This window comes from Rhinolophus sinicus, chromosome 17, assembly GCF_057876585.1.
Source record: "Rhinolophus sinicus isolate RSI-liver-muscle chromosome 17, RSI-T2T, whole genome shotgun sequence".
Taxonomy (NCBI): domain Eukaryota; kingdom Metazoa; phylum Chordata; class Mammalia; order Chiroptera; family Rhinolophidae; genus Rhinolophus; species Rhinolophus sinicus.
The window spans coordinates 47,764,455-47,786,606 of record NC_142517.1 but is presented as its reverse complement, the minus strand read 5'-3'; the positions used below and the strand labels follow the sequence as shown (position 1 = coordinate 47,786,606).

At 41.7% G+C, this 22,152-nt stretch overlaps 1 protein-coding gene across 1 annotated transcript in view; it reads left to right on the top strand.

The window, feature by feature from the left end:
• KLHL6 (kelch like family member 6) overlaps nt 1-22,152 on the top strand; it is a 51,249-nt gene that overhangs the window by 3,222 nt on the left and 25,875 nt on the right. Inside the window, exon 2 of the mRNA XM_019735759.3 lies at nt 15,423-15,588. Coding sequence (XP_019591318.2) covers nt 15,423-15,588 — 166 coding nt within the window. The remainder of the gene's footprint in view (nt 1-15,422; nt 15,589-22,152) is intronic.

The window sequence follows — 22,152 nt, the reverse complement described above, 5'->3', positions numbered from 1 at the left end:
TTATTTTACTATCTCTTCATAGACTTTCAAATTTTCATGTATATTTTCAAATTAAAATTCATTTTTATCAAAGTGCTTCATGCAAATGGTTATCAGTCAAATAGTATTTCAAGGCTTATGATGAAAAACAAAAATTCCTCTTCACCTCCCCCACCCTTCAGTCTCGCTCACCAGAGCCCACCATTTTTAACATTTAGCTGTTTCTTGTAATATTTCTACAAAATATGCGGTTCTTCTTCTTCTTCTTTTTTTTTTGGCTTATAGGTGTGTTTTTTTTTTAATAAGATTTACCCATTTTAAGTGTACAATTTCATAATATCTTAGTAAATTTACAGTTGTGCAGCAATCACAATCCAGTTGTAGAAAATTCCCATCAATCCCCAGAAGATCCCTCCTGCTCAATTGCAGTCACTCCCCATCTCCATCCTTATCACCAAGCAAACATGAATCATTGTGTTACCTTTGGTTTTTCTTTTCTGGATATTTCATATAAATGGTATATTGCTCTTCCTTGATATCTCAGTATTAGATATCATTTATGGATTCCTAGTAGGTCTGATAAAGACTTAGCATTTATAACTAACTCCCTTACCATACATTTCCTTTCCCTATAATCTCTCAATACAATGTCATCCCATTTTTGATTAATTTATATTACGAGTTTACATTATGTCCATGAAAAAAACCTTGTTTCTTGTTGAGCCAAATTGTGTGATAGGATTATATTTCCTTTTTTGTAAACCTTTTTGCCTTTCCTGAAGCTAATAATTCACTCTTTTTTTTTTTCCATTTGCTTTGGGGGTATCTTTTGCTCACCGTCTCTCCACAGTCGTCTTTCTTGTGGTCCAATGCATCAGAAAATCCACCAGTTTCATTTTCCCCTGGAATCTGCCTCACTTTCATCATCCTATGCATGTTCTCTGGTCCTGCTGTCTGCCTATTGTCTAGTGGCACATGAAACCATGGTGGCTGTAAACAAGGGCTATATTAGTAACTCAGACAATATAGTTCCTTTTGGAGGCCTATTTAAAAGTCTTGAGTGGAATGAGGAAGTTGGGAAAATATGCAGAGCTGAGTCTGAGAAAAGACTAAGGGAGAATAAAGCTTAGAAAGTAGCTTATAACATGCATTAAATGTCAAACAGCCGAATGTCAAGGAGTTCAAATAGGTTCATGGCAGAAAAATTGAGGGAAGCAGGGATTTAACATTTATATTAATGTTTTAAATATTTTTGTAAGGCAGTGAGTATCTTATAAAACTACTGATAAAGCTGTCATTTGTGCTATGCCTTTGGACAGGTCCCCACATCAAAGTCGTTAGAAGGGGTGGCTCATCCTACATACTGAGCCCACCTCCCGAAAGATCTCCATATAAACCAGTGGTTCTCTCCATTCGGTACGGGGAGCAACTCCCCGCAGAACGTGGCACACTGCATAAATGATGTTGATCCGTGAGGGCAACCAAGTTGTGAGTTCCAGGGCTGGCAGAGGGAGGGGAGTAGTGGTGATGCAGGGAGGGGTCATCAGGCTTCTTTCAGTCCTGCCTGGTGATGGACCCTTCCTACAGGAATATAAAAGCTTCTAGGCTGAGGCTGAGTCAACAGTAAGCTCCTTTGTTGCGGCTGATGCTGAAATCCCTGGACGTGGCCCTGTCTTGTCCCTTCAGTACCTCAGTCTCTTGGTCTGGTTCCCTGAGGCTATGATGAAGGGACTTGGACCACTAGCTTAAAAAAATCAAAGATGAGGCAAGGAAGGGGAAGGGTCTTGTGAGCACGATCTATTAATCATTATTGCGTGTTACCCAATTACTGGATGGCAGAAAGTTGGGTGAAAAGCTACTCTTAAGCCATGATTAGATGTTATAATCCTTTGCTTTTTCTCCATAATAGTGTCTAAAAAGGAGTCAGCAAGTGCAGGTGATAGAATAAGTACAAAGGGAAACAAGAATGAGTTAAGGCCATTTGGGTCTGGATTAAACACCTGGTAAATAGCAACAGGGTTAAGGATTGCTGCTGCCACAGGGGGTATGTCTGGTAAACTCAAGTGAACTGATGATTGTATTTCTAGCAGCGGGTTCTGTACTTTATACTTTTAATGTCCTTTTGGCAGAACCAATTTGGTGGTGAATACTTACTTAAGTACTATAGGTCTATAATTCCTTTTCTGGAATTCCCAAATCCCCAAACTGTTGATAAATGAAATCAATTTTTACAACTTATTTGACGGACAAATCTGTAATTTGAACTACACTCATCTGGTGGAAGGAGACGGCTGTTCTGAACTGGGTACTTAAAGTCTTCATTTGTTCCAATTAGGGTAACTATTCATAATTCACTACTGAAGTTACTAATGCATTGGATCAAAGAGTGCTGGAGGTACTATTCGATATTTAAAATACGGTAAAATCCAGACAATCCTAAATGCCAAAGCACATCTGGCCGCAAGATGTTTTGGTAAGGGATTATGGAATTTCCTGACAGAATTAGTTTTCATTTTGGTGTTATTCTTCTACCGTTTTTCATCTGCATATTTTACATACTTGTAAGCATAGTTTTACCTACAATTTTTCATCTTGCTTTGCAATCCTTTATTATAATCTTTCCCCCATAGTGCTCCATAGTGTTCATAACTACTGTTTATTGATTTAGTTACCATTTTTAATAGATGCATAACATGAAAATCATTCTCTCAATGCGAGTATAAGGTGCTTTCAATTTTTTTTTACTTAAATTTATTGGGGTGACAATGGCTAGTAAAATTATATAGGTTTCAAGTGTACATTTCTATAATACATCATCTATATATCACATTGTGTGCTCACCACCCAGAGTCAGTTCTCCTTCCATCACCGTGTATTTGACCCCTTTTATCCTCTTCTACTATTCCTCTCCCCCCTTACCCTCTGGTATTCACTAAACTGTTGTCTGTGTCTATGAGCTTTTATTTGTTTGTTTATTTGTGTTGTTCCTTTGTTGCTTTCAGTTTTATATCCCACATATGAGTGAAGTCATATGGTTCATGACTTTTTCTGTCTGACTTATTTTGCTTAGCATGATAATCTCAAGATCCATACATATTGTCACAAATGGTAGTATTTCATCTGTTCTTATGGCCAGGTAATATTCCATTGCATATATGTAACACATCTTCTTTGTTTTTATAAATGATGTGGTAAAAAAATGTCTTTTTGTTAAGAATTTTTTGCATTCTGGAACATGAAAAGGCCAACTTTTTTGAGCATTGACTGCATGCCAGGAATTTTGCTGGATTCTTTTTTATTTCATTTCATACTCACAATACCAGTAATTAGATGACAAGTAGACAGCATTGTCTCCATTTTGTCCTCCAGCGAACTCACTTTGATAGGAAGAATGGTTTCCCCATTGGGATCCAAACTAAAAACAGACCTTTCCACTGGGTAGAAATTTGGCTGTTAGGACATTTCTGTGCAAGACCATTCACTCCTTCTCTCTGCCATGCACTAGTGTGGGTTACATAAGCTGAAAATGAGGATAAAATGCAAACAATTATTGCCTCTCTGGGCATGTACACAAATGCATAGGTAGGATACTGTGGGAACATTCAAACCAATTTGCATCTGGGGGCTGAGCCGACAGGCCCCTCCCTGTAGCAGCAAAGACCCAGCATGCCTTAGGGCACCAGTCTGGGTCAAAGGGCTAAATAAGAAATAAGGAAGCAGGTCAGTATGCTTTGAAAGTATAGGGACTCAAGAACCTACAGAACGTTACTGGGGCTGGAACCAATAACTTCTTGGTATCATGGAAAGAACTCTGTCTTAAAGTCCTGTCATTGGGAATTGAGTCCAGACCCTGCCACTTATTGGCTGTGCAAATCTTGAAGGAATTGCTTCAAGAGTCTCTCTGAGTCTCAGTGCCATTATCTACGACACAGTGAGGCTAATGATTTGTTTCTACCTATTCCAGTGAGTTGTTGTGAAATACACATCACAAAATGGATTCGTATGTGAATGTATTTGTGTAAACATTTTATGCATGGTAATAAGTCAGATTTCTTAATTACAAGGAACAGAAATCAAGTGGCTTTTTTGAGAAGAGTATTTATGCAGGTAACTCACAGAATCTCCCAGAAGCCTGGAGTACCAAACCCAGAAAACAGACAGGATAAGGTAGTGGCCAGGTAGTGGCCAGGACCACAGCCCAAAGCCACCCAGAAGCAGCATGAGGAGGACTCCCACACTGCTGCAGGATCCTGGAAGCCAAGGCTAGCACAGCTGTGGCTACTGGCACTGCCCCATTGCTGTCTTTGGAAACTGGAGGCTGCTGCTACTTCTGCTGCCTCCACCAGAACAGTTTCTCCTCTGTCCTGCTTCTGGGCATCACCAGCTCCCAGTTCACAGCCTGGGATAGGTTTATCTTATTGGTTAAGGCTGAGTTACACATGTTAATGTGTTAGCTCGGAAAGTGAGCATTGGGCCTTTATAGCTTCTGGGTCTGTAAGTGGCTTGTGCCACACACTACATCTCATTCAGAGGGAGAATTTGCCACACTTAGGGAGAGTTTCAGGTGCTGGGCAACCAAAATGTGACAAAGGTCCATTATACGCAGCTACTATGTGCCAGACCTGCATTCAGTGCAGAATAGGAGTTAAGGTATCATGAAAACTATGCACGTATTAAGGAATTCTGAGACTCTTGTCACATATGCACCAGAGTTAAGGATTCTGAGATCCTGGCAGGCAAGAGGCAAAGCATTGGCACTTCCGTTCCTCCTCTCCCTCCAACCTGTGAGCAGCCCTGGGTATGCCTGTGATAGTGTACGGCATGAGGGAATCTTCCACCAGGTGTAGACTAGAAACAGGTTGAAGGTGTGAGCTATGAGAAGGTCCTTTGAACCATTGCAATGGCTGACATTCAGCATGTATCCTGCAAATGTTCGATGTGAATAAAGACTCGTATTCCTCCTGTAGTTTCAGTCACTGATTAAGTAGCATCCTGGTCAGAGCAGGAAGTCCTCGCAGAGTTGGGAGGCTATTGCACAACTTTAGAAAAGGGAAGGATGATAAAGTGTGGTCACCATAGGAAAAATTGAAAGAAGCAGTTAAAAAATCCAAAATGCTTCACACTGTTGTGCATTCAGCAAGTCACTCAAGTGACCATCTGGACACATATGTGCTATGGCTACACAGTGACTCCTGCAGACTTTTCTTAGGATTGGAAGATGCTTGGTGGGGGTTGATGCCCCAGAGCAGGAATGCAATTGAGTCCTTTAAATTTTCAAGAAAATATCTCTGTCATCTCCACCTCTGGTGTCTAGGGCATGTGGAGCTTCTTTCAATCAAGACCAGAAAATCTAATCTTTTCTTGTTTGGGATAATATTCCATGCAGCTCTCAATGAAAACACAACAGAGAAATACTTCATTATTCACATCTCAGGTGCTGAGGTTCACCCCTGCATCAAGTACATGGATATGTGACTGTCCCTTCATGAAATGTCTTAACAGAACTAGATTCTAATATAGTAAACACCAAACAGTACATGAGAAGAGCTGGCCCTATGCAGAACATCTGTGTTTTTGGTAAAACTGCCTTGGAGCTCACCATCCATCCCATTGCTCAATGTTCTATATTAGTCAGCATTCTTTTGGTTATAAGGGATAGGAGCTCAAGTCAAGTCAGCCTAGGCAAAAGGGGAAGCTATTTGGGCACAAAACCAAATCATAGGAAGGGCCGGGATGCAGCAGAGCCCAGGGAGAAGAGGAACCAGGGCTTTGAATGCAGTCAGGGGGTTTTCTCTCCAGCCTCACTTGGCTTCTCCCGCAGGTGGCATTTCTCAGATGGACTTTTACCACATGGATAGGAGTTTGCCTGTTGGGACTCTGGGACTTTGGTTCCAGAGAGAAACTGAAAGTGTAGCTTCAGTTTGAAAAGCCCCAGGGAAAGACTCTGATTGGCCCAGCTCCATTCAGTTACCCAACATTAGACAAATCACTGTGTCAGGGAGGTGGGGCACAATGATCAGCCCCGCTTACTTCAGGCGTCCACCACTGGTCAAAGAGGTGAGGGTGTGTGAGTTTGTGTGTGTGTGTGTGTGTGTGTGTGTGTGTATATGATGAACCAAAGAGGGAGGCACTGGACAAAAGGAAAATAAATATCCATTAAAGAGGGATAACAAGTTCAGGTTTATTTTCATTTATTAGCCAACTTATTGCACTTCTGTTTATGCTTTGGCTGTCAGGAAGCTCATTGCATCAGCTTTCTTTAGTCTAGGTTTCAGTATTCTATTTAATTAGTTGGCTCCTATCTTATTATTTGTTGTTGTTACTGTTTTGGATTTTATCATGCCTCTGCTGCTTTAGTATAAGCCATCTTAAGTTCTTTTGGAGAGGCTACTTCTTTATAAAGAGAAGTCTTCTTTGCTGTGAAAGAATATCATTTAGGCAACCTACACGTCCTCTGCCGGTTGTAAGGGTAGGCATTCTCTTATTACATTTAACTGTTGTGGAAAGCTTTAAGACCACAATAATTATAGGAGCACTGATACTGCTATGACTTTAAAACACAATCCAGAAAGCTGCATCATAGCCTTTTCTGATGAGCCACTCAGGGAACTATAAAAAGTAACCACCAGCTGGTTTGCATATAATGATTCAGGTCCAGGGTCAAGTAAGAGCTGACCTGCGTTCAAGAGCTCATCATGTGGTATGTAGAGTCAGCTCACGCTTGTCGGGGGCTGGGTATCAAGGGCATTTTGGTGTTGGGGGAGTTAGGGGCGGGGCAGATGCCCCGTGAATAATTCCTGGAAGGTGGGGTTAGTGGACACAGCACACACACACACACACACACACACACACACACACGACAAAGAGAATTGAAATTAGGAAATTTAGGAAAGTTCTCAGATGACTGGCAATAATATCCTTTCAGCTCAGGATAGCAGGTTGGGTTGGCAGGAGATGTCTGTGTCATTTGCAGATGAACTGGCGGTGATGGGGAAGAGAATTCTTTGTAATTGCTATGAAAACCTACACTCCTCCCAAATTTTTTCAGTGTACCGCGAGTGATTTGTAAGCCTTTAACAAGGAACACTGAATCATACAAACTTTCTTAAGGTGCAAATATCTGGGTGGCAGGACTATACAAATATTAAGCTTTTGGTACTGCAGTTTTGAGTGGGTTTAGTGAAATTCTACCCATCTATCTATTCATGTATTCATTCAATTGACATAAATCTGCCAAGTGCCTACTCTATGCCAGATGCTAAGTATACAAAGATGAATGAGCTATGGTTCCCCCTTGACCTTGCAATCACAACCAGTTAGTGGAGAGGGACAGGTAAATCAGTATTTCAGTGCAAGGTGACAAGTTCTGTGGTGGAGCTCTGTTTATCAAATCGGACTGGGGAAAGAGCAGCCAGAGAAGGCTTCCTGGAAGAGGTAATATCTGAGTAGAGTTTTAAAGGATGAGTAGGCATTCGCCAGAAGGAACCAAGTGAAGGGTGAAGGCAGGCAGCATTCCAGGCAAAAGGAAACACATCTGGGAAGGTATCATGCAGTGTAATCATGGGAATCATAGGTAGAAGAGTAAGGTTGGAGTAAAGGATATGTCTGGGCCAATAAAGCCAAGAGATGGGCAGGTCAGACCATGAAAGTTTTATTGGGCCAGGATGAAGAGTTTGAAATACATCTTATAGGCAGTGAGAAGCCCTTGAAGAATTTTTAAGCAGGAAGGTGATCCAAGATCTCTGTTAAGATTGTTAAAGGTTCTGTCTGAGAAGACCAATTAGAAATAGAGACCCTTTTTCTGGGGACTGTCACAATTTATATTATGGTCCAAGGCGTGGTGAGTGCAGCAGGGGCTGAATTTCAGCTCCAACTCTGGCCCTGGCCTGGGCAGCCCTGAGTGTAGGCCAACCTGACCTGTGGCACTTCCTCCTTCACCTCTGCCTTTAAAACTCCTCTCTTCCCTGGCCGGAGGAACTCTTGTTTTCCTCTCCTTTCCATCTGGATGAGAGAACAGGCTTGGCAATCCAGATTCCTTTATGGCAACTGGCGGAGGGAGAAGTCTGGAACACATGTATGACCGTCTTTGCCCTGTGAGGACAGGGATAACTCCTACGACTGGGGAAAGCCTCAGCATTTGAATACCTAGGGGTGAGGATGGGGACCAGTGCCAGCTCACATGTTTCCAAGTTATCAGAACCAGCGAATTCTCAAAAAAAAAAATCTCTAAGCCTAGGATGATCCTTGACTTCAGGATAATGACATGGAGGTTCTAAAGAAGCCAGCAGGGGGTCATGGGGGGCTGGGATGAAAATTGTTTGAAAAAAGAGGGTGATAAGCCACCCCCAGGGCAACAGCCTGGTCAGGATGTGGCAGTGGGCTTTAGAAAGCACAGTGTTGACCCTGCCCCGGGTCCAGTGGGAACTGGGGCTCAGACCAGACCTCACTGAATAGGATTGTGAGGGGAGTGGCATTTTTTGTTAGGGGAAGCCAGGTGTCATCTCTGGCAATGAGGTGGAAGATGCGTGAAAGCAAATTAAGGTAAAGAACAGCCCCATGTTTTTGTCATGTAAAATATCAGGCGGGAGGAATTAGGATAAATATCCTGGGCCTGAGGTTCCAATTCAGACAGAGAACTACTAGATAATGCAGTTCTACACACACACACACACACACACACACACACACACACACACACACACACGCTTCGCTCCAAGTCACTCAGTCTTGGAGCTCATCATTATTCATTCTCACGGTAGTTAGAGGAAAAATGTGGGACTGGAGAATGTGAGGTACAATAAGGTAAGTCCACCTGGCCTACATGAAAGTATTGCAATGCATGTGTAGTTTCCTTTCCATCCAGCCAGCCATCCAGCCAGCCAGTCAGCCATCCAACAAACATTAAGAGTCTATTGTGGGCCACTGAATAAGAATTAGAGAGAAATAAAATACAACCCTTGCCCTTCAGATGCTTATGAATCTAATAGAAGAGAAGACACATTAAAAATAGGCCCAAGAGAGTGTACATACAAAGACCTGTCTGGAACTCAAGAGTGTCGGTGTAAACAGTGGCACATGTTGGAAATTGCTAGTGTAGCTGCACCAGGGATGGGAAGGGGACAGACCAGACTGTGAAGATCCTTGTAGGCCAATGTTGGGAGTACTTTCACATTTCTTTTCCTGGGTACTTTTTAGACAATTTTCTTTGGCATTTGGGCCTATTTGTTATTCAGGTTTTCTTTTGTACAATGTATCGGTCAGGACTCTGCATTGCAAATGGCAAATACAAACATTTTAAAAAAATTATTTGCTCACATAATTTTCAAGTCTAGGAATATTAGTTTCAGGCCTGTTTTGATCCCTGTACTCAAATAATGTCATCAGGACTCAGTGTTTCTTTCCGTCTCTTGGCTCTATTTTCCTCTGTGTTGATTTCTCTCTCAGGGCGGGTCTTCATACACAGAGACGAGAAGATCTCCAGCAGCTCCAAACTTTTATTTCTCCTAGCTCAGCAATTCCAGTAGGAAGAGAGTTTCTCTTTCCCAGTGTTTCCACAGAAAGTTCTAAAATTGGCTTCGATTGGACCAGCTTCTTTCTGTGCCCATCTGTGAGCCAATCACTTTTGCTTGGGTGGCATAATATGTGACATGGACCATACCCATCCCTGGTATAGGAGGTGGAGCTGGATTCACCCAAACTTCCTAGACTGATATTGGAGGAGAGATATTTCCGAAAGGAAAATCTGATGCTCTTACTAAAACAATTAAGAATGATGTTGGGCAGGCAAAACAAGAACTGCCCATTATATCTTTATGGTTGAATCATTGCTGAATCCTGGCCAAAAGCATTTGTTGTGATTGATGTTCTATCCTGCCTGATCTTGCAGGATAGAACAAGCCCTGCTTTCTGTCATTAACTTGGATGGGCTGAATAACATGGCATGCTGAGGCCTCAGCTTTGGGCCAGTGGGGCTGGGAGGGCCTCTGGTTCTATAAGAATATAGCTGGAGTTCTGGTCCTCAAAGGGTGCACGTGCAGTGTCCTTGAGGAATGGCGAACTTGGGCAAGGAGCTCAGCAGAAGGCAGCCCTTTAGAGGCCTGATGATGGTTAGAGTCAGATGGGGGCAGCTCTGGAGTTCCAGTTCCTGTTAGTTCAGAACAAAGACTCAGCCAACAACTGGGGGTTCAAGGAACAGACTCCAGGCCCCGGAGAGAGATGGCAGAGTGCTGTCAGTCATGGCTCTGGAGTAGAAAGAGAGATAGCCATGACTGCCCAAATCCTCCTTGGAAGGCACCTCTCCGGGTGTGTGTGATTTCCATGTGCACAGCAGGTGAGAACTCACATGTGCACACTGCTACTCAGAGGGCTTTGGCACCACATCCTCTTTCAGAGCTCTTAGCTCTAATGAGCTACGTTACTTGAATATAAGCTGCAGGGGCCCTGTCTATGCAGCTGAGCTAGAGAAGACTCAAGAGACAAGGACAAGGCCTGCTTCCAACTGAGCCCACCTCTCCCAATTTGAGAAGCAGCCCTACACCTTATGGAATTCTAGGAGGGCTACATCTCAGAAGATGAAAGGGAGAACCTAAAAAGAGGAAGGGCTTTTTTAAGGGCATGTCTTTCCCAGCACCATGGTCAGTTGTTTCCTTGAACTTGACCTTTGTCTAATTCCTTCCTTCTCAGGGTGAGCCAAAGGGGCCTGTGTTGGGAAGTGAGGTGACCTTTCTCAAGGGCAGCAGTTCTTAAACTTTGGTTTGCAGATGAATGATTCGTGGGGACTCAGTGAGCCTAATAAAATTCATATTCCAAGCTTTCAGCTTAGAAGTGGTAGGTACCATAGAGAATGATGTCATGCCATACTAGGTCACTCTTGCATCTGCTGACTTCCTGCTTTTTTTTTGCAGTGAAAATTCCTTTGATTGGCCACATTGGTTGGTATCCAATAATAATCCTTTCTTAATAATAGTGTTCGTTGAGCAGCACATGATTACTAATTAAAAAGTCTTTAACCAATTGTATACCTATGGATACTTATATTTTTAAGTAGAATTTAACTCAATTTGCAACCCATATTATAGACACTCCAACCCAGAATATCTCACTGATGCAGAGGAGTTAGTTCCTGGTATAAATGGGATGGTGAAGGGCCAAGGGGAAGAACAAAGCAGGGGGAAGCACTGATGCAGCCAGTCTAGTAGTGAGAGAGTGAGGGTGGGTATTGGTTTTTAGGACTGTAATGGGGTTATAGGTATAGGAGGCAGGTTGTTTAGAGGCAGGTGCGGAAGCCTGGGGAGAGGGGAGGCACAGGGGATTTGGGTTGGGTAAAAAGGTCAGAGTTGGTAATGTTTAGGAACTGCAGGAGCATGTAGAACTCATCAAAGTTGTAAATGGAATGTTCTAGTAAATGCTATGTCCTCTTTGAGCTCCAGGCCTTGGACTTGGTAGTGTGGTGCAAGTTCTCTATGGGGGCGGAGGGCACATGAGGCAGGCCTTCTCAGCCTTATCCTTCAGAGGCTGTTTGATAATTCTTGGAGATGCAGATTTCTGTCAAAAGCAAACACCCAGGGTACAGGAAGGGCAAGTTCGTTCGCTGGTTCGTTTGTTCATTCATTCACTCACTCATTTATTTTTCTCCCCAAATATTTACGGAGTCCCTACTAAGTTACAGGCAGTGTCTCACCCCAGGGATACAGTGGAGACCGTGGCACCCAGGTCCTCACTCAGCACACAATCGTTAAGCTGGTTAACAAATAGATGTGTAATATAATTTCAAGTTGTGACAAGGTTATGAAGAAAAATAAGGGAGGTCAAGATGTTAGGGAGTGACCATTTAGATGGGGGCAGTGTCAGGGAGGGCCGCTCTGAGGAGGTGAGATCTGAGCAGAGACCTGAATGAGGTGAGGTATGAGGCCTGCGGAGCTCACAGGTGAGTGTGGCCCAGGCAGTGTTTGGGGCCATGCCCTGACTTCATTCCAGAGACTCTGGGCCCGTGGATATCTTCATGGCTGTTGTGGGAGATGAGCTCATTCACCCAGGCTCTATTTTGGGGTTGGTGCTGACTTATTGCTGAAGTGTTGGGCAACTGGCTCCCTGCTGTGACACTTTCTACTGTAACATAGGACTTTAATAGCTATCTCTGTTTTACAAGAGTCTCATGAGAATTGGTCAGTGTCTGCCTACAAAGTATTTTTTATTGGTCTGATTCACTCAGTGTCGATACTCAGTTGACCCCCTAAAGATGGCCTTGAACTCCTACTGATTTTCTTGGTTTCAGTGCCCTGTTTAGCTCCAGACTAAGAGCCCAGAGTTCTAGGTTCTAGTCCCCATCCTGTTACTGACAACCTGTACGGTCTTGGGCAATTCACTTAAGTTCTACCTTAGTCTATCACCTCTATTATGGGTTTAATAATTAAAGAAGGTAATGCTGTTTGCCCTACAAAGTGCTATAAACATAAATGTAAGAGATTATTGTTATTAAAGTGGAAACCTAAGGGTGACCCACCTTGCCTAGGTTATGTACATTTCATGGGGTCCCAACGTTGCCAAAGTGGATCTCCTGGGAGAGCAGCAGGAGGCCTCAGAGTTTGGTTTATGAGAATTTCATAGATTTCTCCTTAGTTTCACTTTCTCTGTGTTCAGCGTGGTGGCTGTGGCTCAGGAGAGTGGATTTAAGTGACAGAAAATCAATGAAAAAGTTTCAGAGGAGAGCAGAGAAATGCTCTTTGGGAGCCAAAGCAGGCAAAAGAGCTCCTGGAGAGAGGACTCTGTCTGAGGGCACTTCTTTCCTCTCTGCATGAACATTTACTGGCTCCTACTATGTGCCAGGCACCATGCTTATGTCTCTAGACCAGTCTGCGTGCTGTAGAATCCTAACTCTACTCTGGATAGGTGGTGGACAGCAGTGCAGCAACTCTGACACCCACTGACCTGATATGGACCCGGCTCTGGACTCAGGGGTCAAGGGCTGCAAGCCAGCGTGTAACCGCCCGCCCACCCCAAGAATCTCCCACCAGCCTGCCAAGATCCCTCCGATCTGGTCTAAGAGAAATACCTTTCCTTAGTGAGTGCTCACCACTTTGTTATCTTAATTATTCTTCCCAACATCTCACTGGGGTAGGGGCTATTGTTATACTACGTCACAGAGAAGGAAACTGAGGTTTGCTCAACTTGTACAAGTCACGCAGTGAATTAGCGTCAGAGCCTAGACCAGACCAAAGCCCTCTCTCCACCTGCCAACAGCCAGCACTGCAGTCTTCTTTCCGCCCTCCCCGAGGCTCCCAGGCCCCTCTGCTTGTGCACATGCACACTCACTCACTGAAAACCAGAAGTGCCTAAGAATGTACCTCCTGCTGGGGTGGCCCACAACTAAAACGGTCAGGAGGTGCTGCAGTATCACAGCCCTGCTTCTGTGCCTCTCGTTGGGACAGCTCTGGAGTGTATTCTCCAGCGGTCCCCTGCAGGATCAGACCAAAGTGACTTTCTCTATGACTTTTGTCCTGCTCGGTCTCCTCCCCTCCCCATCCTGCTCCCCCCACTCCCCTAACACATCACTGGCTCAGGAGGTTTGGCTTCTGGGGGATGCAGACACCCAGTCAGGTATGGACTAAGCTGAGGCAGGATGTTATTCAGCAACCGATTCCAAGAGAGAATTTAGAAGCTGCATTGGGCAGTGATAGCCTGGTCAAGAGCCCAGATGATCCCAGTAATTGTGTCACGTGGGAAATACTAGGCTTCAGTAAGAGCCCCTTAAAGTGCAAAGCATTGAATTCAATAATTTACACACGTATCTCATATAATACTAAAACGTGTCTCCATTGGACTTGTCCAATTTTCATTGGACTTTTTGAGGTTGTACAGATTCAACAAAATTCACCTTTCACTAATCTTGAAATCACATTCTAGGTGAAGTAGCATTTCTAAGTTTCACCCTGGTCGGACTCCAGTATACGTTGCCTCAGTTATAAGAAGCTTCATTTGACCCATCATCACAGTCTATCCTTTCCTGCTCACTGTCCTATTTCCCATATATTCATGTACATGGAGTTGATGTGGGTGGAATTCACTTTACCCCCTGATACAATTGCACGTCAGGATGGCCCAACATCTGAGTTCAGGACTAACGCACTGAAGCTGTGTTGTCTAATACAGTAGCCACTGGTCACGTGTGATACTGAACATTTGAATTATGGCTAATCTGAATTGAGATGCGTTTTCACTATAAAATATACATGCAGGATTTTGAAGACAGTATGAAAGAAAGAATGTAAATGATCTCATTAACAATTTAAAAATATCTATTGAGTGTTGAAATGATAATACTTGAGGTAAATTGGGTTAAGTAAAAGATATTAAAATTAATTTGATCTCTTTTTACTTTTTAAAAATACAGTTACTAGAAAATTTAAAATGACACATTTGGCTTTCATTCGATTTCTATTGGGCAGCACTGCTGTACAGACTCAGACAAAAGGAGGGTTAGGGCAGGAGCTTGTCCAACTCCTCCCAGGAAGGCAGGCTGAGCTGAGAAGAAATTGTATGGTTTCTTTGATGGCCAGGTTCTTTATGGAATCAGGAGACAGCGAAGTGAGTCATACAGGACATCACTTTAAAAGATGTGTGGTTCTGCAGACAGCTCTACGCCCCTCTGGCTAAGAGGATTTATAGCTGAAGACAGCGGCTAGGACATCGGTCATCTGTCCAAATGACATCACTGCTCCTCTAATTCCAGGCTGGGATTTGTTAATTTTACAGAATTAGCATTTGCTCTGTTTTTCATGCTGTTGTATTCTGTGAGGAGAAAGAGGCCAGTTGAGGGAAGAGGGAAGAGGAAGGAGGAGAGACAGGTAGGAGAATTATTGATTAAAACAAGGACAGAGGAAGAAGGACCGAGGGAGAACTAAGGGAGATCTTATTGGCTGAAACCAAAGTTTCAAAATGTCAGATAGTTAACTGATTTGAAACTGATGAGTGATTTCCAGACATAAATAAGAGGTATGAGAAAGGGAGACAGAGCAGGATTTAGGGGTATAATCCCCTCTTTGTTGGGATGGAAGTCTCAGTTTTGGGAAGTACATTCTGTCACTAGGGCTTCCCTTTGGGACCTTCCCATTTTGGTGAATTGGTTGGAAGATAATGGCTAAGGCACCTATTCTCATAATTTTAGAGGCTGGAAGTCCAAGATCATGGCGCTAGCATTGTCGGTTATGTGAGGACTCTCTTTCTGGCTCATAGATGGCCACTGTGTGCTCGCATGACAGAGACAGTGTTTTGGTCTTTCTTCTTATAAGGGCATAAATCCTACTGGATTAGACTCCCATCCTTATGCCCTCACTTAATTGTAATTACCTCACTGTTCCATGGGAGTAGAGAGATCTGAAGGGGGTCTCTCCAGGCCTGGAACCAAGCATCATGTTAGGACTCACATGCTCATGTCTCTCTTCCAGGGCCATGTTCTGCAATGATTTAAAGGAAAAGTACGAGAAGAGGATCATTATCAAAGGGGTCGATGCTGAGACCATGCACACTCTTCTGGACTACACGTATACCAGCAAGGCGCTGATCACCAAGCAGAATGTCCAGCGGGTTCTGGAAGCTGCTAACCTCTTTCAGGTATGTGAACAAATAGGCTCGTCATCCCCTCTGCAGCAGGGGAAAGCAGGATTCCCCAGGGACCTGCCTGGACTGGCTCCCAGGTCTGCGCCTGGGACACACACACACACACAATTAGCTGGGCCTGTGCTAACTTGAAAGTCAGAAGATGCTTCTTTGGAAACTTCCTGAGAGGTGGTGAAATGAGGCGGTGACTCTTTATGAGATGAATCCAGGGGAGCTTGGTGCCTAGAATCTATACTTGGCTCCTGACTCCAGGAGCAATGGCTATAATTTACAGAAGCCTCATTAGAGCCAGGGACTGCCATCACCAGTTCATATACATAACTTCTAATTCTAACACTACCCAGGGAGATAGTTACTTTTTCCTACTTTACAGGTGGGGAAAGTAAGGCACATGGAGGATAAATGACAAGCTGTGATTTGAGCCCTTGGCTTTCTCAGTCTAGTGGCCACATGCTTGCCACCACACCAGGGAATCTCCTGGGGAGGAGTGTCTAGATTCTGGGGGAAGCAGAACCTTGACTGGTCAGCACTTTGTGGTGGGTATGAAAGAGGAGCACTTCTATAAGAGTATTACAGAAGATGAGATAGAGACCCCTCAGAATTAAGTTTTATTGTTGATATTTGACTATGTTTGTCGCAATCTGATTGTAAAAATTATATTTAATTCATAGAATAATTGGACCTATAGATTATATCAATTGTATCCACATTTATTAACTGGGTCTTACTCCAAGCTATCAACTTTGCCTAGATCTAAGGTTACACTTTGAACTTGGTTCCATTGGGTTACAACAAAGATGGTCTCACTAAAGATGTTGATATTTCTGATAAACAGAATCCAGGGATAGGCCAGTTCATTCCCAGGGAATGGTGACAAGCATCAGATCTTGTCCATGGTTTGGGACTTTGAGTGGTGGCATCCTCTTGGCTCTTCACTAGTTCAGCAGTTGAGGGTCACAGAAAACAAAGTCTGGGAAGTTAGGGAATGAGGGGTCCAGGGACAAAACCATGGGCAATGGGATTATTTTTGTTGACACTGGAGTCTATGCCGGACTTCTGAAGTTCATCCAGGAAGAAAGAGTAGAAAGAGGGAGCAAAATCAACCATGAAACAGTGCTGATGAATTCCGAGTAATGGGTTGCTGCAATGTTGGCCAATTTTATTGTCTCAGTTACCTCAGGGCACTTTAAAGATACAGAGTGAGTTACTTGCAGCAGGGCTGGTCCCACCTTACCTGGAGATGTCTCTAAGTCAGTTGCCACCCACTCACCCTTTCTCTGTCTTTACCTGCTTACATACTTGGGCTACTGACTGTCAGGGAGTCTGTGGAGGGAGGGCCTCAGCAACTGCTTGCTCAGCATCGCATCTCATCACTTCTACCCACTACTCCAGCAATCTAACTTCAGGGAACTCCTTCCCATATCATGGAGAGGCCTCTTTCTAGTTCAGGTTTTATTCTTTTTCTGAACCTCCTTTTAAAAAACAACATCTCCCCTCTGCACAACCTCCTCCAAAATGGCCAATAACCAAAAGCAGAGTCACCCCATTCACCATTATTCAATCAAGCCACTGTTGCTGTAGTTATCTTCCTGTTAATCTCCTTTCCTGGGGCCCAGAGAGAGTTGCTAACTTGTCTAAAGATGAACAGGCAACACTGATACTAATAATAGTAATAATAATTTATTGCTTCAAATATAGTGTCTGGCACCAAAGTAGATGCTCAATGAATACAAATTTTATTGAGCACTTAGTATGTGTCTTGAGTGACAAAGTTGGGACTGGTAACTAGGTCTCCTGTTTTTCCCACTGGCTGAAAGGAGGTCTTATATGATAGGCTAAGGAGATAGATTTTCTTTTTCAAATGCAGTTTTTAATAATTTTAAATTGCAATAACTTTACAAACTCATTACAGAAAAATTAGAAACCCATACAAACAAAAAGAACATAAAAATTATCTACAATCCCCTCCTCTTTAGAGACAATATGACAGCTTCTTTGGTATATACACTTCTGGGTCCTTTTCTATGCAGTTAGCAGGGTGGTTAGTAGCCTAGCTTAAGCCACTACAGGATTTAAGTCCCAGTTCCACCACTTACATGCTGTGTGACTTTGGGCTAGTTTCATAATTTCATTGTGCTCTAGTTCCTTTTTCAGTATAATAGGAGTGATGATAGAGCCTATTTCATGGAGTTGTAATATTTGTAAAGTGTTTAAAACAGTGCCTGGTAAATGCTATATATGTGTTTGAATATTATTATCTACTGTGTACAGATTTTAGAAGAATGGGCTCCTATTGGAAATACTGTTTTAAGTCTGTTTATTTTACTTGTAATCATCTTTTCATGTCAATAGATACATTTCTGTAATAGCACTTATAATAGCTGAATTGAATTCAATGGTATAACAGTTTAGTGAATCAGCCCCTATAACTGAAAGGTTAGGTTTTCATCTACTTGACTATTCAAAACAATGCTGTCATAAACATCCTTTTACTTTTATTTCATATGGATGAAATGAATATCTTAATGGAAATAAAGTGTGCTAAGTAAATGAACAGGTAATTTACAAAAAAGGAAGATTGAATGATAAATAAATATATTTTTAAAAGCCCAACTTCATTAGTAATCCAAAGGCAAATTAAGTCAACAAAAAATAATATTTTGTCTATCACTTTGGTCAAGATCATATGCAATATAATAATCAGTTTTTGCAAAAGTGAGGAAAAATGGGCACTTTCATCCATTGCTGGTGGCAGTGGAAATGGAAACCTTTCTGGATGACACTTTGGAAATAGATGTTAAGATATATACATGCATATATATATATATATATATATATATATATATATATATATATATATATATGAAATAACTAAAGGTTTTCCAAGTATTTCATATAAATAGCTTTGAATTTTGTCTCCCAGAAAGATATGTCCAAGTACTAAGCCCTGAAATCTGTGAATGTGATCTTATTTGGAAATAGGGTCTTTGCTAATATAACTAAGGTAAGGATCTTGAGAGGAGATCATACTGGATTTAGGGAGAGCCCTAAAGCCAATGACTGGTATCCTTATAGGAGAAAGAGAGGGAGAATTGACACAGAGGCACAGAGAGCAGGCCATATGAAGACATAGGCAGAGATTGGAATTATGCAGCCCCACACCAAGGAACACCAAGTGTTGCCAGCAGCTACCAAAAGAAGCTTAGGAGAGAGACATGGAAAGTAGCTCCCTCAGAGTCTCCAGAGAGAACCAACCCTGCCCAAAACTGAATTTCAGATGTCTGATCTTCAGAACTATGAGAGTTCTGGTTGAGTAAGTTGCCAAGTTTGTGGTAATTTTTTCAGCACTTCTAAGAAGGTAATACAAGCTTAAAACGTCAGCAGTAGCTACAATTCTTAAAACAAAAAGCAGCAATCTCTTGTCCTCATTCCCTTCTTCAGCCCACTGTTCTGAAGTTTGTTTTTAAATGTTTTAAAATTTCATTTGTTTGTAAATGTTTCTTCTTTTATTTACTTTCGTATTTCTAAATTATTTGTGCATGTACATTGCTATCTCTTGATGCATTGATTTTAGATAATTTCTTTTCTTTGTGTCCTCCTGCTCTGATCTTGACTGGTTGCTCTCTAGGCCTATTGCACAGCTGTGATCCTGGACTTTCTTGGCTGTCATCCTGCGAGTTCCTTTTACCTCTTTTCTATGTTGGATTTTCTCTCTCTGGATCCTATGTCTTCTTTTTTTCTTGTATACACCTATATTTTAATGGATCACAACCTTTAATAGCTTATCATGGAAGAGTATATGATAGATACATTTTTGGAGACCTAAATTCCAAAAGTATTTTTGTTTTACATAATATTTGATTGATATTTTAGCTGGGTATAAAATTCAAGATTGAATATAATTTTCTTCTGACATTTTGAAGATATTGCTCCATGTTACTAAATATTACATATTTTATAAGAATGGGTTTCTATTGGGCGCATGCTTTTTAAATGTTATTTCACCTGTATTGTGTTATAATCCTTTTTTATGTCAATAGATCCATTTCTGTAATAGCACATACAATAACTGCAGGTTTTTTGTTTTCATTTTGTTGGTTCTTTTAATTTGAAGACTCATGTACTTCAATTCAGGGACATTTTCTTGTATCTCTTTGATACTTTCCAACTCTTATCTATCCTGTCCTCTGGAGCTATTATTAGTTAGGTGTTATACCTCCTGGATTTAATTTTATTTTTTCTTACCTTTTCTCTTCTATTGAACATCTCTAGCCTTTTGTTCTACTTTCTAGGAGAGTTTCTCAACTTTATCTTTCAACTCCTCAGTCAATTTTAAATTTCTGCCACCATATCCTTAGTTTTCAAGATTCCTTGTTGTTTTTAAAATAGACTTCTACTCATTTCTTTGAGGCTATTATAATGTATTTGAAGTTTTCTCCTCTCTCTCTTTCTTTTTATTTTTCTTAAAAAATTTTTTTTTTAGTATTATTATTTATTTTTAATTGGGGGATATTGGGAAACAGTGTTTTCCAGGGCCCATCAACTCCAAGTCATTGTCCTTCAATTTAGTTGTAGAGGGTACAGCTTAGCTCCAAGTCAAGTTGCTGTTTTCAATCTTTAGTTTCCGGGGGTGCAGCCCAACATCCCATGAGGGAATTGAACCAGCAACATTGTTGTTGAGAGCTTGTGCTCTAACCAATTGAGCCATCCGGCTGCCCCTCTCTCTCTTTCTTTTGAGTTCCTTTACTCTGAGTATTTGCTTAGGTCTCCAATTTTCATCTTAAAGGGTGTATTAATTTTGTAGGGCTGGCACCATAACAAATTACCTCAAATTGGGTGGCTTAAAACAACAGACATTTATTCCTTCAGAGTTCTGGAGACCAGAAGTCCAAAATCAAGGCTCAGTAAGGTTGTACTTCCTTTGGTTGGAGACTCTAAGGGAGAATCTGTTCTTTGTGTTTTCTAGTTTCTGGTAGCTGTTGACATCCCTTCACTTGTGGGCACACCACTCAAATCTTGGCATTCATGGTCACATTACCTCTTCCTCTTCTGTGTGTATTCTCTTTTTTGTGTCTGTGTTTTATAAAGATACATGTGATTGCATTTATGGCCCACCTAGATAAGCGTCTTTTGTCAACTTAATCACACCTTAACTTAATCACACCTTGTGTCACATAAAGTACTATTCATTCTTTTGCCATAAAAGGTAAAATTCACATGTTCTGGGGATTATGATATGGACATATCTTTTTGGGACCACAGTTCAACTACTGCAGAGGGTTTCCTCAAATACCTTTTGATAATTTGATCCTTGACTGTTTAGTCATATTTAAGACTGAGGACTTAATATACTGGTTTGAAGTTTGGTGCAAATGGATTAGGACAGGAGGTTAGTAGACTAGAGAGTTTTACAAGGATTATCAGGTAACCTGACAGGTTTTTAAAAATTTTAATTGGGGATTCCCAAATGCCAATAGCTATTGGATTGTTCCTAGGGTTGTTTGATTTCTCCAGATAAGGATCTTTAGTCACTTGCCTGGGGGTATAAGACAGCTACATGTATTCTGGACTGCGTGTGTGCAAATCTTTACTTAATCTTCTTATTTTAAGCAAGATGTCCTCATTTGTTGTCTTTAGTTTCGGGTGTTCCTGAGTCTAGAACCTCTCTGGTGTGGTTCCTTCAGAGGATAAATCTTCTTCTACCAGGGAGTAAGAATGGGAATTGTTAGACTGTGAGAATCAAGGAGGAGAACCAGGAGGCTTAACTTATTCTTGAACTTACTCCCTGTTATTGTCCTCCACCTACCCTGGCCTACGTGGTTCCTTGGGACTTTAATATTCCTGTGTTTTTGGGGAGGGGAGATCTGAGGGACAAATTTGTTCCTCTGTAGGCACTTGTGACAACTCTCCTTTTAGCAAAGTCACTTAGCAGTGTTCATATTCTGTGGTTTGGGGTTACTGATTTCTCCTGGTTTCATTGAAGATGGAGTTTGTGTTTCTGTTTCTTGTTCTCCTTTCAGTTTTTGGTGATTTTTCAAGAGAGCTATGAAAACTCTTTAGATAATAAATACTGTAATCTTTTATAATAATGTTGCAAATGTTTTCCATTGGTCATTTAACTCATAATTTTAGTTATAGCTTTTCTATGTACAAAGTTTAAAACTAGTATTTAGTCAGATCTATCGATCATTTCCTTGAGGAGTTTGCTTTTGGTGTACATTTTTAGAAAGAGTTTCCCCATTGCTTGATTGTATACTTAAGCACTTATAATTTCACTTAGTTTTGTTACATCTAAAGCCTTATACTTAAATCTTTAATATATCTGGAAATTATTTTGGCATAAAGTTGTTTTTTTCTTCTTTGTCTTCTTCTTCCTCTTCTTCTTTTCATTTTCTCCCAAGTGGTGAGCTTCAATGGAGAATTTAGATTTAATGAGCAAGGTGGGAGAGGAGGACAGAGACAGATTAGAGATAGAGCAAGCTCTGTTTACTGTTGATTCCCCTTTTTTGGTAATCCCTCACCTCAATGTTTTTCTCAAATCTTGTTTACTCTTAGGCA